Source organism: Myotis davidii, unplaced genomic scaffold (assembly GCF_000327345.1).
Source record: "Myotis davidii unplaced genomic scaffold, ASM32734v1 scaffold332, whole genome shotgun sequence".
In the NCBI taxonomy this organism is placed as follows: Eukaryota; Metazoa; Chordata; class Mammalia; order Chiroptera; family Vespertilionidae; genus Myotis; species Myotis davidii.
Genome location: NW_006285779.1, coordinates 3,321,306 through 3,335,205, shown reverse-complemented (window position 1 = coordinate 3,335,205; position 13,900 = coordinate 3,321,306). Strand labels below are relative to the sequence as shown.

The following is a 13,900-nucleotide window of genomic DNA, read 5'->3' as shown; positions in this document are numbered from 1 at the left end:
GAAGGCATGAAGGGATGGTCAGTACCAGCCCAGGCCCACCAAGAACATAAGCTACCGTCCTGTCACATCTGAAGGTGAGACCAGCCCCACTAAAGCCCAGAGAAGCCACCCACGCTAAGTCACAGGAAGTTAGAAACTAGAGTTGGGAGGGGAAGGAAGGGGGCTTTCTGGGCAGTTCCTTGCTCAGCAATTTTCCAAAGAAAATGTTTTTGTTTCCTTCACCCCAATAAAACAAACCTCTATCCTAAGACACAGTACATATTTAGGGAACTCCCTCAAAACGGGCTATAGATCAGTGGTTCTCAACCTGTGGGTCGCGACCCCTTTGGCAGTTGAACGACCCTTTCACAGGGGCCGCCTAAGACCATCCTGCATATCACATATTTACATTACGATTCATAACAGTAGCAACATTACAGTGATGAAGTAGCAACGAAAATAATTTTATGGTTGGGTCACAACATGAGGAACTGTATTTAAAGGGCCAGAAGGTTGAGAACCACTGCTCTAGATGTTTACAGGCAAACATGATAGTTCTTATGTAGGTTTACGTGTATCAGAAATCTGAAGCAGCAGCTGTAGAATTGCACGTGCCACCAAAAGAAAATGGAGAGTCAGTTATAAAAGAATAACTGTGGGGAATAGCAAAATGGGCCAGGAAGCCCGGCTGGTGTGGGTCAGTGGTTGAGTGTTGACCTATGAACCAGGTCACGGTTCGATTCTAGGTCAGGGCACATGCCCGGGTTGTGGGGGTGTACAGGAGTTAGCTGATCAATGATTCGCTCTCATCTCTGATGTTTCTATCTCTCACTCCTTCTCCCTTCCTATCTGAAATCATTAAAAATATTTTTTTAATAATAAAAGAAATGGGCCAGGAAGACGAAGGTGGTGAAATGCAAAGACAGTATCAGAAAGGAAGAAACAAAAGCAGCACCCAGAAAGCCAGAAAAGATGAGCTAGCCTGGAGGTCATAGGGGAACCCCAACAAGCTGACTAGCTTTCTGAAGTTGAAGAACCAGAGGGAGAATTCTGTCACTGACCTAAAAGAAATCCTCAAAAGAAACAGGATATACTGCAGTGACAATTTTAGAATTCAATATTACCTATTTCAATGCTTTTTAAAAAACTAAGTCACTAAATAGGGCTGAGTTGGTAAAACATGAAACTAACCCAATATCCCAGATAAAATTGCTATAATGTTTTACAATATACAATCCTCAAATTGCTGTGGTCATAAAGCCTAATTTTATACTGCTCAGGGTATCAGCTCAAATAGGATAAAAGAGGTGTCACTGAAAAGGAAGAGCCAGGGGAAGCTTAAAGCTGTGACAAGAAGATACAACAATGAGATGGGATGATCTAGGTCACAGGTACCACAGAAGGTTTTTATGCAAATTGACTTCTGAGCAGTATAGCAACTTAAGGCCAGTCTCTTTTCAAGGAATGGTACAAACACAGTGACCAATCAGAAATCTGAAGTATAGAGTAGAGGAGTGGGAAGCAGGTAATAGGAAATTCAGTTTCCATGTTGGTTCATAAATTTTCTAGATTTTTCAGGCTCCCTGTGCTGGTGCACATGTCTCTGACAGAATATAATGTGTGAGGAAGGAAACAGCAAATGAAGGAGAAACTTCCACAAATAGAAAAGAACATATTTAGCTCTTCTTTTTATATAAATTACTGACATTTTTCCATGAAGGAGTAGTCACCAGAGGATACTCAGAGTAAGAAAAGTTAGTGAGTAAAGACTGAAACTTCCCTCTCCTGAGTCCTCTCCCTTTGTGTCTTAGAGGCCTATTTGCTGACGCGGACAAGCATTTCTCTCCTGTTAGCACTAGGAAGTCTCTAGATGCTGGGAAACAGACAAGCAAGATACTATCAGGCCTCCTGCACCATCAACTGAACTGTCAGCAAAGTTCCCACGGCAGCCCCAAAGGGCCAGGCATGTGTGGGCCCTGCCTAGGGCTGCTGGACACAGAAATGGAGGAAGTTCTCGATCTCATGGGTGGAAGCCTATTTGACCCAAACGTGGATGAGCTGAGTCCACAAAGCAGAGGGCACACTACCTATCAGTCTCATTCTGTTAGGACTTGGCAGATGTCGGACTGCAGACCAGGCAATTTGGCAATGACGCAACAAATAACACCCTTGTCTTGCCATCTTTCTGCTGCTCACTGACCTCATCACTCTCCAGAGGAGCAGCGAAAACACATTTTAATTATCAGCCTGATTGCTTATAAACAAGGTGGTGAAAAATTAACCTCCCCAAACAGAGAGCAAGTAAAAAGAGGGAGATTTTTAAATAAAATATTGGGGTCAGAACTTAACCCACAAACTTGAGGAAACTCAGCTCAGAGAGGAAAAGCTGCCCAGGCCCTCTGTTTTTGAGTTCACGCCACATTTCAAGTGAGTGGCAAGCTTCCCAGCCACTGTCCACTCTTTTCCCAGGCCAGCTGGCAAAGAGACAACCTGGCATGGCAAGCTGCATGCCAGAGGCACATAAGTGAGCCCTTTATTGTGTTGTCTCCCCCACCCCCACCCCATGCTCTCAGCCAATCCTGAGACTCAGGCCCTCTCCACCCTCTCCCACCCACTCCCTATAGACAGAGGGAATAACAGTATAAGGGAGTGACCATCTCACCTTGGCCGTTCTGTCCCTGGAGCCACTCACAATGATGCCCCCTCTGCAATCCACACAGTTCACCTCCTGCTCATGAGCTGAGTACTTGACGGTGAAGGTGCTATGAATCTTATGAACACCAATCTTTCCATCTCTAGGAGAGAAATAAAGAGCCCACCCCAACAGCCAATTATTCTCTCTGTAAGAAGAGAACAAGTCTATAGGAACAGCCCAAGACTCCAATGACATCCAAATTTGCTAAGCTATAGGCAATTCAGTCCAATAAGGTCAGTCTGATCTTCCAGGTACCTTTACTTCTTCAGTACACTTGGGGCTGAACAGAGCTGAGAGACAAAACAAATTCCCCCCTTGAGAGTATCAGGACCAGCTTCACTTTTCATTAAAGGCTCTTCCTGGCCCTAGCCGGTTCGGCTCAGTGGATAGAGCGTCAGTCTGCAGACCAAAAAAGGTCCCAGGTTCGATTCTGGTCAAGGGCACATGCCCGGGATTCGGGCTCGATCCCCAGTACGGGTGTGCAGGAGGCAGCCGATCCATGATTCTCTCTCATCATTGATGCTTCAGTCTCTCTCTCCCTCTCCCTTCCTCTCTGAAATCAATAAAAATATATTTTTTTAAAAAAAAGGCTCTTCCTGTTTTCCTTGCCAGCTAACCCTAGTAAGGGCCTTTGGGAAATCTCTGTGCTTTGAATGGGGGGGAAACCCACTACTCCTTCTAGTCCCTCCTCATCCCTTTGGAGCTGAGACAGAAAAGTCAGAGACAGGCAGATGGTCCCTGAAAAATCCTAAGAGGCTGGAAGGAGAAACCTTAGCACTTACCCTCCTGCACTGATAATATGTGAGTTGGCCAACACAAAGTGGCAAACGTCCTCATCATGCCCAGCAAAGACTCCCAGGGGCCGACGGTTCAAGCTGGCACCATCTGGGCGGAACTGATAGGCCAGGATGAAATTAGCCTGGGATATGTACAGAGAATCACCCTCTAGCTGCATCCAGGGCATCTGACTAGAGAGATGAAAAACAAAATTTAAGGTTCATCAAGATACAGAATGAAAATCTAACTCCAAGCTTTGGAGAGGCTGACTGATCCCCAACTTAGCAGGGATGACCTGCAAGGCTAAGTCTATCCCTCACTCTCCCCTTCTTCAAAATGACTTTAGGGTACCCTCAGAAAACTAGAGTGACTGAATGTTGTGTTGACCTAATCATCTTTGGACTACCTAAGAGAGTGAGAATTAAAAGACCAATTAAATATCACACTTAGTTGGAGAATGCTTACAACTTAAATTATTGGGTAGGCAGAGCTTAGAAAATGCAATGATTGAGAGGTGGGAAGAGACTAAAAGAAGCCTTCCACGCTGATGAAGTAAATTTTTTCATTCTGTATCCTCACTGATTTGCTAAATTTCAAGGTTCCAAGACTCCCATACATGTCTCTTTCCCAATAGACTGGTTAGGATATGATAAAGAAGAAGAGTGATCCCAGGAAAGCTCCCTTCCCCTGTCATTCTAGAGCAAAGGGGCCATTTACTAGTATAAATGAAAGGAATAAAGCCATTTAGGAAAGGATGCTAATAATGTACTGATTAAATACCTGGATCCTCACAGGGGATATCTACATTTCTAAATGTCTGAGAGGATACAGGGTAAGAGTAGCAATGGAAAAACACAGTCCCTAGGGCAGTTTACTACAGGGGCTACAGAGAAATAGCTCTCATAGGCAGCAGATAAAATAAATCCACACAGAGTTAAAGCTTCCCTCTACAAACTGGCAAGAAGAAAGGTAGAAGGGAAAAAGGAGACATATGTAAAACTTTAAACAATAAAAAAAAGAGCGATAAAGGAATATAGATACTGGCAAGAAAAAAAAAAGGTAGAAGCCACAGACCAGTCCCATGGCACAGAGTGAGATTTAAGAAGAAGGCTCTGCCAGACACCAGCTCTCTGTGGGGCCTAAGCCCCTTTCCCAAGGTATTGGGGGGTGGGGAGAGACTAAAAGAAGCCTTCAATCATTGCATCCCAGCAGCCTGTCCTGTTCTACCTAGGGATTCTGAGGCTACCAGGTCCCAAGCAAAGCATAGGGACAGCTGATTCATCCCCATTTACAGACACCATCTCTCACTGCCAAGCCTGTCTGAGCAAACTGGGCTGTGTTTCTTCCCCAGACTCCTTAATATAAGCGTCATGGGAATGTGGAAAAGTTCTGCAAATTGACTTGACGGGCCATTAAATGCAGCTTGGACTTTGTAATAACTGAGTTTCTGCTTGTGAGGTTTTTACAAGCGTGTGCATATATTATATGGAACATGTGTAGAGTGTGTATGGATGCCTGCATTCTCACTCATTATGCACATTCCCCTTCAGCATGCCCTTGCATGAGTGTGTGGCACACTCAAGTGGGCAGCAAGCAGAGGGGTTTGAAATTCATGTTAAGAGCCATCTGGTAAACAGCCATTGCCTAGGACAAGAAACCAGGTTCATGCCAGGTGAACAGTGGAGAATCCCAGGGCAGCCTGGTAACTGTTTTGTGTGTTTATTTGCCAAACTGCTTTAAACCAGCCAAAAATAATAATAAAAATAAAAATGCTAGGGACAAAACCTTGATAGAGAAATAAACTCTACTTTCTGGTATTAAAAGACAAAAATGGGAAGCAAAGGGTAAAGTCCTTCATCATAAAAATCCACATTTCTCCGCTGTGGTTTCTTTACCATCACCACTATCGCAGAAATTCACAGCAGCCGATGTCAAGAAAACCAGCAGAAACTGGACACAAGCAAGAAGGGTCATCAGATGAGGAAGCCTGGCCTCTGTATCTATCAGCACAGGCACAGATGAGCAATCATGATGTTCCCTATTCAACCCAACCATTCAACAAAGAGCAGTTTTTTTGGTAGAGAACCATGTAATAACTTTGAAAAAGTTATTATATAAAAGTTATTATGATAAGGCATAAAATCTGTGGCATTAGTAGTTCCAAGGCCATTATTTAAATCTCCTAGCACTTTTTCTGAGCCCTGCCTCCTGTAACATATATCGACAAACCTTTAGATTCTATTTTGCTTTTTAATAAAGTAGGGGAAAGAACTATAGGAAGCCAGGAGTAAAAGGGTAACTCCCTAGAGTAGAAGATTTAAAGAAAAATCATTGTAAAACAAGATAGGTTGAAATACTGGCTTCATTTATTTCTTTTGATGAGATACATTAACAGTGGTTACCTCTGAGTGGTAGGATTATAAGTTAAGTTTTATTTTCTTCTTTAAACATTTCTATTTTTTTTCAAATTTCTACAATAAACATTTATTGTTTTTATAATCATAAAAACACGGAATTTGTTAAAATACCATTTCTGTAATCCTTTTGATAAACGTGAAAAAAGTTGTCCCTCTGATGTCCCCTTTGTCATATTTAAAGGATCACCAGGGCCATCTATCCAAGAAAGACTACTCAACTCCAGCTAGGACCAGATTTTTCACTTCCCAGCATGCTTTTCTGTCCCAGGTAGCTTTAAGAGTCAAAAGGCTACTTACCTGCATCTCCACTTCAACAGAATCCTCTCCCGGCAGCGCCCCAACCTCCAGTTTTGAGACACCTTCACTCGTTCTTTTACTGGTACACTGGCCATCCTGTGTCCAGACAGAACAGATAATTCAGTCACTACAACTCATTGCCAACCAGAGAAAATTCCATGGGCTTACAAGTCAGGACTCAGGAACATCCAGAACAGTGGTTCTCAACCTTCCTAATGCCACGGCCCTTTAATACAGTTCCTCATGTTGTGGTGACCCCCAACCATAAAATTATTTTCATTGCTACTTCATAACTGTAATTTTGCTACTGTTATGAATCGTAATATAAATACCTGATATGCAGGATGTATTTTCATTGTTACAAATTGAACATAAAGCATAGTGATTAATCACAAAAACAATATGTAATCATATATGTTTTCTGATGGTCTTAGGCAACCCCTGTGAAAGGGTCGTTCGACCCCCAAAGGGGCCGCAACCTACAGGTTGAGAACCGCTGATCCAGAATATACCTGGATATAAATGAAGGGGCTAGGAGACAAGAAAGGAATAACTCTTCTCTCTCCATGCTAGGATATCTAAGAAATCCAAGGAGAACAGCTTTTCCTTTAAAGTGTCTATAGTGATGCTAAAGCAATTTAATAAAGGATGACAAACAGTGCTGGAAGCACAGACTATCCATAAGGAAAAAAAAGAACCCTGACCCCTACCTCACACCATAAGGAAAAATTAATTCAAAATAGATCACAGAGCTCAACATAAAATCTGTTTATAAAATTGCATATCAGTAGAGCAAAAACTGAATTTAGATTATCATCTCATATCACAATAATCTCGCCCAAAATGAAAGTGAATTTAAAATAGTTTCTTAACTAAAAGTAGTTTAAATACTGCACAGAAGAAAAAAGAGATTAAAATGAAAGCAACAGAGTAGGAAAAATTAACAGTTAATACCATAGGTAAAAGTTTTATGCTTAAAAGTTTTAAGAAACTGTAAAAACCTATCAGGGTAACACCCTGTCTCCAATACACTGCCATCCATATCCGAAAGCAGCTAAGAAGAGTCACAGTGTTCACATGATAAAACACTAGGGAAACATCCACAACAATAATAGCTCACAGAAGTGCACATTAAAACAATTATTAAAAATAAAATTTAAAAACAACTATTAAAAGTACCACCTCACATCTATTAAGTGGGAAAATCACACTAACTTTGGTTTGACAGAAGGATTTGGTTTGGCTGTGCATTGCTAGCAGCGTGCTGGTACAGCTTTTCAGAAAGGAATTCTGTGGAGAAAGTTGTTAAATTATAGCTTCTGACCCAGCATTCCCACTTTGGGCACTGCAGCGCAAAGACATAATTCAAAAGAAAAATATATTTTATGAAGATATTTATAGTTGCAGCTATACATTAGAGCTAAAATCTGAAAATAGCCCAAATGTCTGTCTGTGGGAGAGAATGGTATACTAATACAATAAAATATATTGCCCACTAGAAATGATAAATGTGAGGACTGCAAAATACTTTGGAAATTATTATAGCAAGGAATGGTAATTTTAAAACTAGGTCAAATTTATAAAGTAAAGGTGAGGAGACACTACATAAAATTATGTCTCCATAAATAACAGGTCAGAAGAGGTAAATAGATGGTACTGTAGGAAGTGAGCAATTTTTAAAAAAATATATCACATAATTATTGTGAGTTAGGTCTTTCAATTTACCCTTAAATAGTAGAGTAAATGCAGTTATGGGGAAAGTATAAAATGCAGACTTAGAAAACTGGGATCCAAACCTGGTTATCTAATTTCTCTAGTTATCAATTTCTTTGCCTATGAAAGGGTAATATTTCACACAATTGTGGTATTTTAAAGATGACACCGAAAACAAAGTACAGTATAAGTTATAAATCACTACAAAAAGGTTAATTTTACATGAATATAAATATATGTAGTGATTAATATCCATTAATGGTGCCATCTCTAAAAGCTAATTAATCATTTTTCTTCTAATTCAATTATAACTATTAGAAATTGTTCTTCTAATGTCAAACAGTCTTCTTTCAGGCTGAATGATTAATATTTGGGTGCACACATGCTAAAGCTAAAATATATTACTGAATTTGTCCATTGGGTGACTATGGTCCTTGGTTTCACATTACTAGTAAGTAACCTATACTACCAGCTAGACAGAGAACTGAGGACAGTAAAAGATAGTCAACAGGGCCTGGCCATGGTGGCTCAGTAGTAGAGCATTGATTTATGAACTAGGAGGTCACAGTTTCCAGTCAGGGCACATGCCTAAATTGCGGGCTCAATCTCTGAGGGGGGAGGGGCATGCAGGAGGCAGACAATCAATGATTCTCTCTCATCATTGATGCTTCTATCTCTCTCTCCCTCTCCATTCCTTTCTGAAATCAATAAAATATATTTAAAAAAAATTTTTTTTTAAATAGTCAACAGGATGGACCAAAAGAATTGAACTCTTAATGAAAAAGATTAGACTTCCTGTCAAATCTTATTTGCATAACCCAGATATAAAAGAGATCATTTCACTTAGCATAATGCGCTCCAGTTTGTAATACTTTAAGCAATAAAAAATAAAAAAAAATTTTTAAAAAAGAAGAGATCATTTAGCATAACCAATGGACACAGTAGTGGAGTGAGGGCATGTGCTGGGGGGTGGGAGCAGCTGGGGAGAGGTCAATGGGGGAAAAGGGAGACAGATGTAATACTTTAAACAATAAAGAATTTAAATTTAAAAATAAAAAGATAGTTTACAGCTAACCTCTCCTCTTCGGTTAGGCCTAAGTTCATAGGTGGAATAAAACCAAAATGGAATGTTCTGGATCATAACAGGAAGGAAACAAGGGGGAGTGAATCAGTAGATCTCCTGAATTGGGATAAGGACAACACTTCTCTCATCTCCCTGGTCACTTAACTGCAATTTGGTGACACTTGACTAAGGGTCAAAGCACTGCCCTGAGGGCCTGATCACAGCAGCAAGGAACTTTCAAAGTTGAATTTTAGAAGCTGCGACCAAATAGCAGGTGCAGGCTTCCTCTCCCACAGTGAATGCTCTGGTCCTTCAAATCACATTTCAACTGCTTTAAACCATTCCATTTGGCTTTCAGCGAGATATAGTACCACTTTGTTAAGAGCAATTGAACAGCCAGGCTTTTTCATCCCTTTTCTTTTTTCTTCTTTCTTCAATCATCTCTGATGGTTTCCTAGCTGGACAAATCATTTTCATGTTCTTACTGGTTTTAATGCCTGAAAAATCAAGAATTAAAAAAATTTCCTCCTCTGAAAGCAAGTACCCCTCCTTCCCTGTGGGGACCTGCTGGGGTCCAGTCAGAGAGGGTCAGTAAAACAAGGCAGCAGAAGTGCCCGAGAAGACAGGAGCAGTTGCCCTGGGAATTCAATAAGGACCCTGGTTCCCATCCTTGAAATGCTCTCTGGTTGGCTGTTTCTGCAGCACAGTTATTGGTGTAAAGTGGGGGTACTCCCTCCAAAAATGATTGGTGCTCTGTAAATAAGCCTCTTGCATGGCTGTTAATGCACAGAGGAATCTCTAACCTGGCCTATGGGCCTACTGGAACTTCCATTTTCCCAGCCCGCCTTCTCTTGCCTCAGGCTCATTTTTCCACTTGGGCCCCCTCTTCTCAGCTTTCCGGCACTTAGTCACCATTATAGTTTGACTGCATTCCTGGGCACATGACCTATTTTAAACAAAACAACCAACATGCACCCACAGTAAGCTATTGGACCCCTTAAAATCTTGGCAACAATTGAGTCCAAAGGAATAGAAATTAATCTAGGCAATTATCTAGAGTCCCCTTTCATTTCACCCCTCCTCACACTCCAAACCAAAAGCAAATAAATAAACCTAGTCTGAAGAAAAATGGTTGGGGGGTAAAGGAAAGGGAAGTGTGTCTATATTATAGAGGTCTTAAACCTGCACGGTCCCTAAGATCACAAAATGCCTGCATCACAAATCAATTTCCCTCCCTGCTCTATTTTGAAGTTTGACTCCCCTTGATGCCACCCAAGCTGTCCACCTGCATGACTGGCATGATTACCATAAACATAACTACCTGCTGACTTGAAAATTCAGAAAGGGAGGGTATCTGTCCACAGGTGATGGACAAGGCCATCTCAAGGGGCACTTGGCTAAGGAGGGGAAACAGGACTAAGCAAAATGATGCTTGGGGGCCTGGAATTTTAAATTAGTACTATCTCTTGATTTCTTTGATCTTCTTACTCTCCAGAAAGCAGAGTTCCCCCCACATTGCCTGTACCCACCAGCTCTTCTACTAAATTAATAATTTGGCTTTAAGTAGAAGTATTTAAACAGCCTAATACAAAAAACTTCTAACTCTTTATATTTGGCATTAAGTTAAATCCGCCAATAGCCCTCAGCAGCAGATGTCCATAATTAGGTTTTAAAAAAAAATCAATGAAAAATCATTATATTGTGTTAAATTGCTTACTCTTTTGGTCAGGGAACAAGGAGTAACCCAAACATGCAAGGTGAAGTGAGACTGTAGGGAACATGCCAGCCTGAGGACAGAACCAGGCACGAGAGCATGGAGTGACTCACATCTCCCATGAAAGGCCTCCAAACAACAGCTCACCTTACTCATTCAACCTCACCTTCCATGGCTCCACACTATGCAAGTGAACTCTAGCCAAGCCCATCTCTTCTACATGTATAACTATACCCATACCTTCTCCTATATTGCCAGCACCAGCCTACCTTTTTCCTTGACAAATGCCTCCTTCCCTCTTCTGGGCACTAGTCAAATTCACCCATTCTTCACGATCCAGCTTAAGCCTCTACTTCACTAACCCCTCCAAACATTCCTACCCCTCTCATGTGAACCCATAGACTGAACCTATCATAAACCTAGGCTCGTTAGCTTTTCACAGCTGTAGGTCTTGTTTGTCCAATACAGTCATAAATTCCAGAGGATCAAGTCTTAAACCTCTTAGTACTTCTAAAAGCGGATCTTAACCAGTGGTCTACCAGGAACCCTGAATAAGTGTGCCATCAAATTTTAAACAATTTATAGAATTTATTTTCATTCAAAAAAGAGCCACACTTTTATAAAGTTTTCTGTGAGACACACCACTGAGCCACAGTGTGACTCGTGACACAGCTGCTGCAAATAAGAGGAAGATTGCATGTTCAGAGGAATAGATATAAACTTTACCTCAAAGTATATTATAAGAGAACAAGGTCAGGGCAGTAATAGTTCTACTTAAATAGGAACATACCAGAAGGTTAACAAATATATAAACTAGTTTTTCAACTTTCTAAAACTTGGTTTAAAAAAAAGACTGTCACCTTTTAATCCTTTAATGTATTATCAAAAATTCTAACATCATACACAAAAGTATGTCTTCGACACAAAAGGTGAGAACCATGGTCCTGATATAATAGGTATTTGGAGAGAAACTGCTTAAACAAGTTCTCAAAAGTGCAGTTTCTCTTTGGCAAGTCAGTTTCAAAAATATCTATAGATTTCCAGGAGCCTGGGCATCCTACCTCCAAGCTCCAAAGGCCCTTCCTAAAAACGTGTAATACAGCACATCTTCCGGAATGCAACCAAAGCTTCCAAATCCTTAAGCTAGACAGGCTTCACGGGGGGAATCTGAGCAGATAAAGTATCTTAATGTGGCACCCACAGGGCAAAGCCGTCCAAAGCAGTTCCAGAAGCACTGGGCATGACCCTGATCCCTTGGTGAGCTTAGGATTTATGGTCATGTTCACAGCCACATTCATTTCCTCCTGCTGTTGGTCAAGGTCTGTATTTGCAAGACACTTGCCCGTGTGCATGTTCTGCAAGATGTTAAGGAATATTGATCAGTGAAAAAAAGAATTTTATAATAAAAACATTTTGGGCAATAAATGGGTCTCTATCAGAGAACATCTCGTTGTCTTTTTTAAAAAAATACATTTTTATTGATTTCAGAGAGGAAGGGAGAGGGAGAGAGCTAGAAACATCAATGATGAGAGAGAATTATTGATTGGCTGCCTCCTGCACACCCCCACAGGAGATTGAACCCACAACCCAGGCATGTGCTCTTGACCAGAATCAAACCTGCGACTCATCAGCCTGCAGGCCGACACTCTATCCACTGACCCAAATCGGCTAGGGCCATCTTGTTGTCTTCAATTTACCAATGGGCACTGTGACTCCCCAAGACAGGGGATGTGGAAAACAGCATTTCCCACACTCATTTGATCACAGAATCAGTTTTCAAGAATTCCACAATCCAAGGCTAATCTAGCACTTTCTGAGAATAAACAACAGCAAGAAAGATGCTACTATTTCTTTAGACTAGACCCGTGGTTGGCAAACTGCGGCTATTGAGCCACATGCGGCTCTTTGGCCCCTTGAGTGTGGCTCTTCCCAAGCCTTAGGACGACCCTAATTAAGTTAATAACAATGTACCTACCTATATAGTTTAAGTTTAAAAAATTTGGCCCTCAAAAGAAATTTCAATCATTGTACTGTTGATATCTGGCTCTGTTGACTAATGAGTTTGCCGACCACTGAACAGACTATCTTCTAAGTAAAACCCGAACTGGGCACTAACAGACTCAAAAGTGGACTTTATTCTCATACCTTCAAAATGACATTTCCTTGGACTCCCTGAAATGTGAGAGGAATACACCTCACAGTGTTTAATCTTATAACTGTGTTCCATATTAATCACCAAAGCAGATTCTTAGCCCTAGTGGCCAAGTTTCAAAATCCCTGGTGCCTTCCAGCCTGGGATGAAGGGATGGAGAGAACATGAACTAAATACCACCCAGAAAGTTTTTATATCTCCAGTTCCTAGGCCATTATGATAAAGTCAAACTACAGCCAAGATAAGTGACAAATGAGCAGTTCTCCTTTAGGAACTCCTAGAGGAAGGCCTCTCTTAAGCACACACACCACCCGTATAGGCATCTTGACCCACCTTTTCCATATGGACTTTCTAACGAAAATTCAAAGGAGCACGGGGGCTGCAGGGAAGACAGAGAAGTACTGGCAGAGCCCATTACAGAGCAGGTCAGCAGGGGAAATACCATTCCTTCCAGTGAAACAGCTTTCCAGGAACAGTATCTCAACATATTTATTATAAAACAATTTCATTTCCCTGTCCCATCACCTGCCACCCCATCCCCATCCCCCCCAGAAAAGCCCACAGATTGTGGATTTCCTCTCATTCTTGGCAGAGTTACCAGAAGAAATATAATACCCTCTTCAGACTGCTCCCAACAGCTGCTAGAACAAGAGGGGGAGCTGGGGTAACCTTCCAAAGCTGCCTCTAAAAATGACCATTCTCCCTGCCAAACCACGCCGCCAGTAAACAGAGCACTTCTCTTTCTCTGCTGCTTAAAACAAGGGGAGACCCACCGAAAGCAACAGTGTCCCCTTGTCCAAAATACTTCCCTCCAGCCCATCGGTTCTTCTCAACTTGACTCTAAGCTAAAACCTCTTGAACAGTAAGCCACCAACCACTTTCTTCCCTAACATGTATTCCTTGAAACAAACCTCTACTACTTCACAGGACTAGTTGTTGTTGTTTTTTAATTTGTTTGTTTAGCCCACCCATTTGCAAGGTAGAATTCTTATCAAACTCCTATTCAGTGTAATTTCCTTATCTCTGTCTACCTCCCCAATACCTAGCGCACACCCGCGCACACACACACCCCTCTTTTCAGGTCAAGAGCCCT

The 13,900-nt window shown here is 41.4% G+C and overlaps 1 protein-coding gene across 3 annotated transcripts in view; it reads right to left on the bottom strand.

The window, feature by feature from the left end:
- Nucleotides 1-11,912, bottom strand: part of FBXW4 (F-box and WD repeat domain containing 4) — a 69,628-nt gene extending 57,716 nt beyond the window's left edge. Inside the window, exons 1-4 of one of the 3 annotated variants that reach the window (XM_006756521.2) lie at nucleotides 11,857-11,912; nucleotides 6,166-6,261; nucleotides 3,457-3,642; nucleotides 2,642-2,774 (exon numbers count right to left, since the gene is read on the bottom strand). In XM_006756521.2, the coding sequence (XP_006756584.2) occupies nucleotides 2,642-2,774; nucleotides 3,457-3,642; nucleotides 6,166-6,261; nucleotides 11,857-11,897 (456 nt within the window). In that variant the 5' untranslated portion in view covers nucleotides 11,898-11,912. Of the gene's footprint in view, nucleotides 1-2,641; nucleotides 2,775-3,456; nucleotides 3,643-6,165; nucleotides 6,262-7,961; nucleotides 7,987-8,953; nucleotides 8,998-11,856 lie in introns of those variants that run through there. The other 2 variants (XM_015559319.1, XM_015559320.1) reach the window with 2 other exon arrangements.
- Between the last annotated feature and the right edge of the window lie 1,988 nt (nucleotides 11,913-13,900).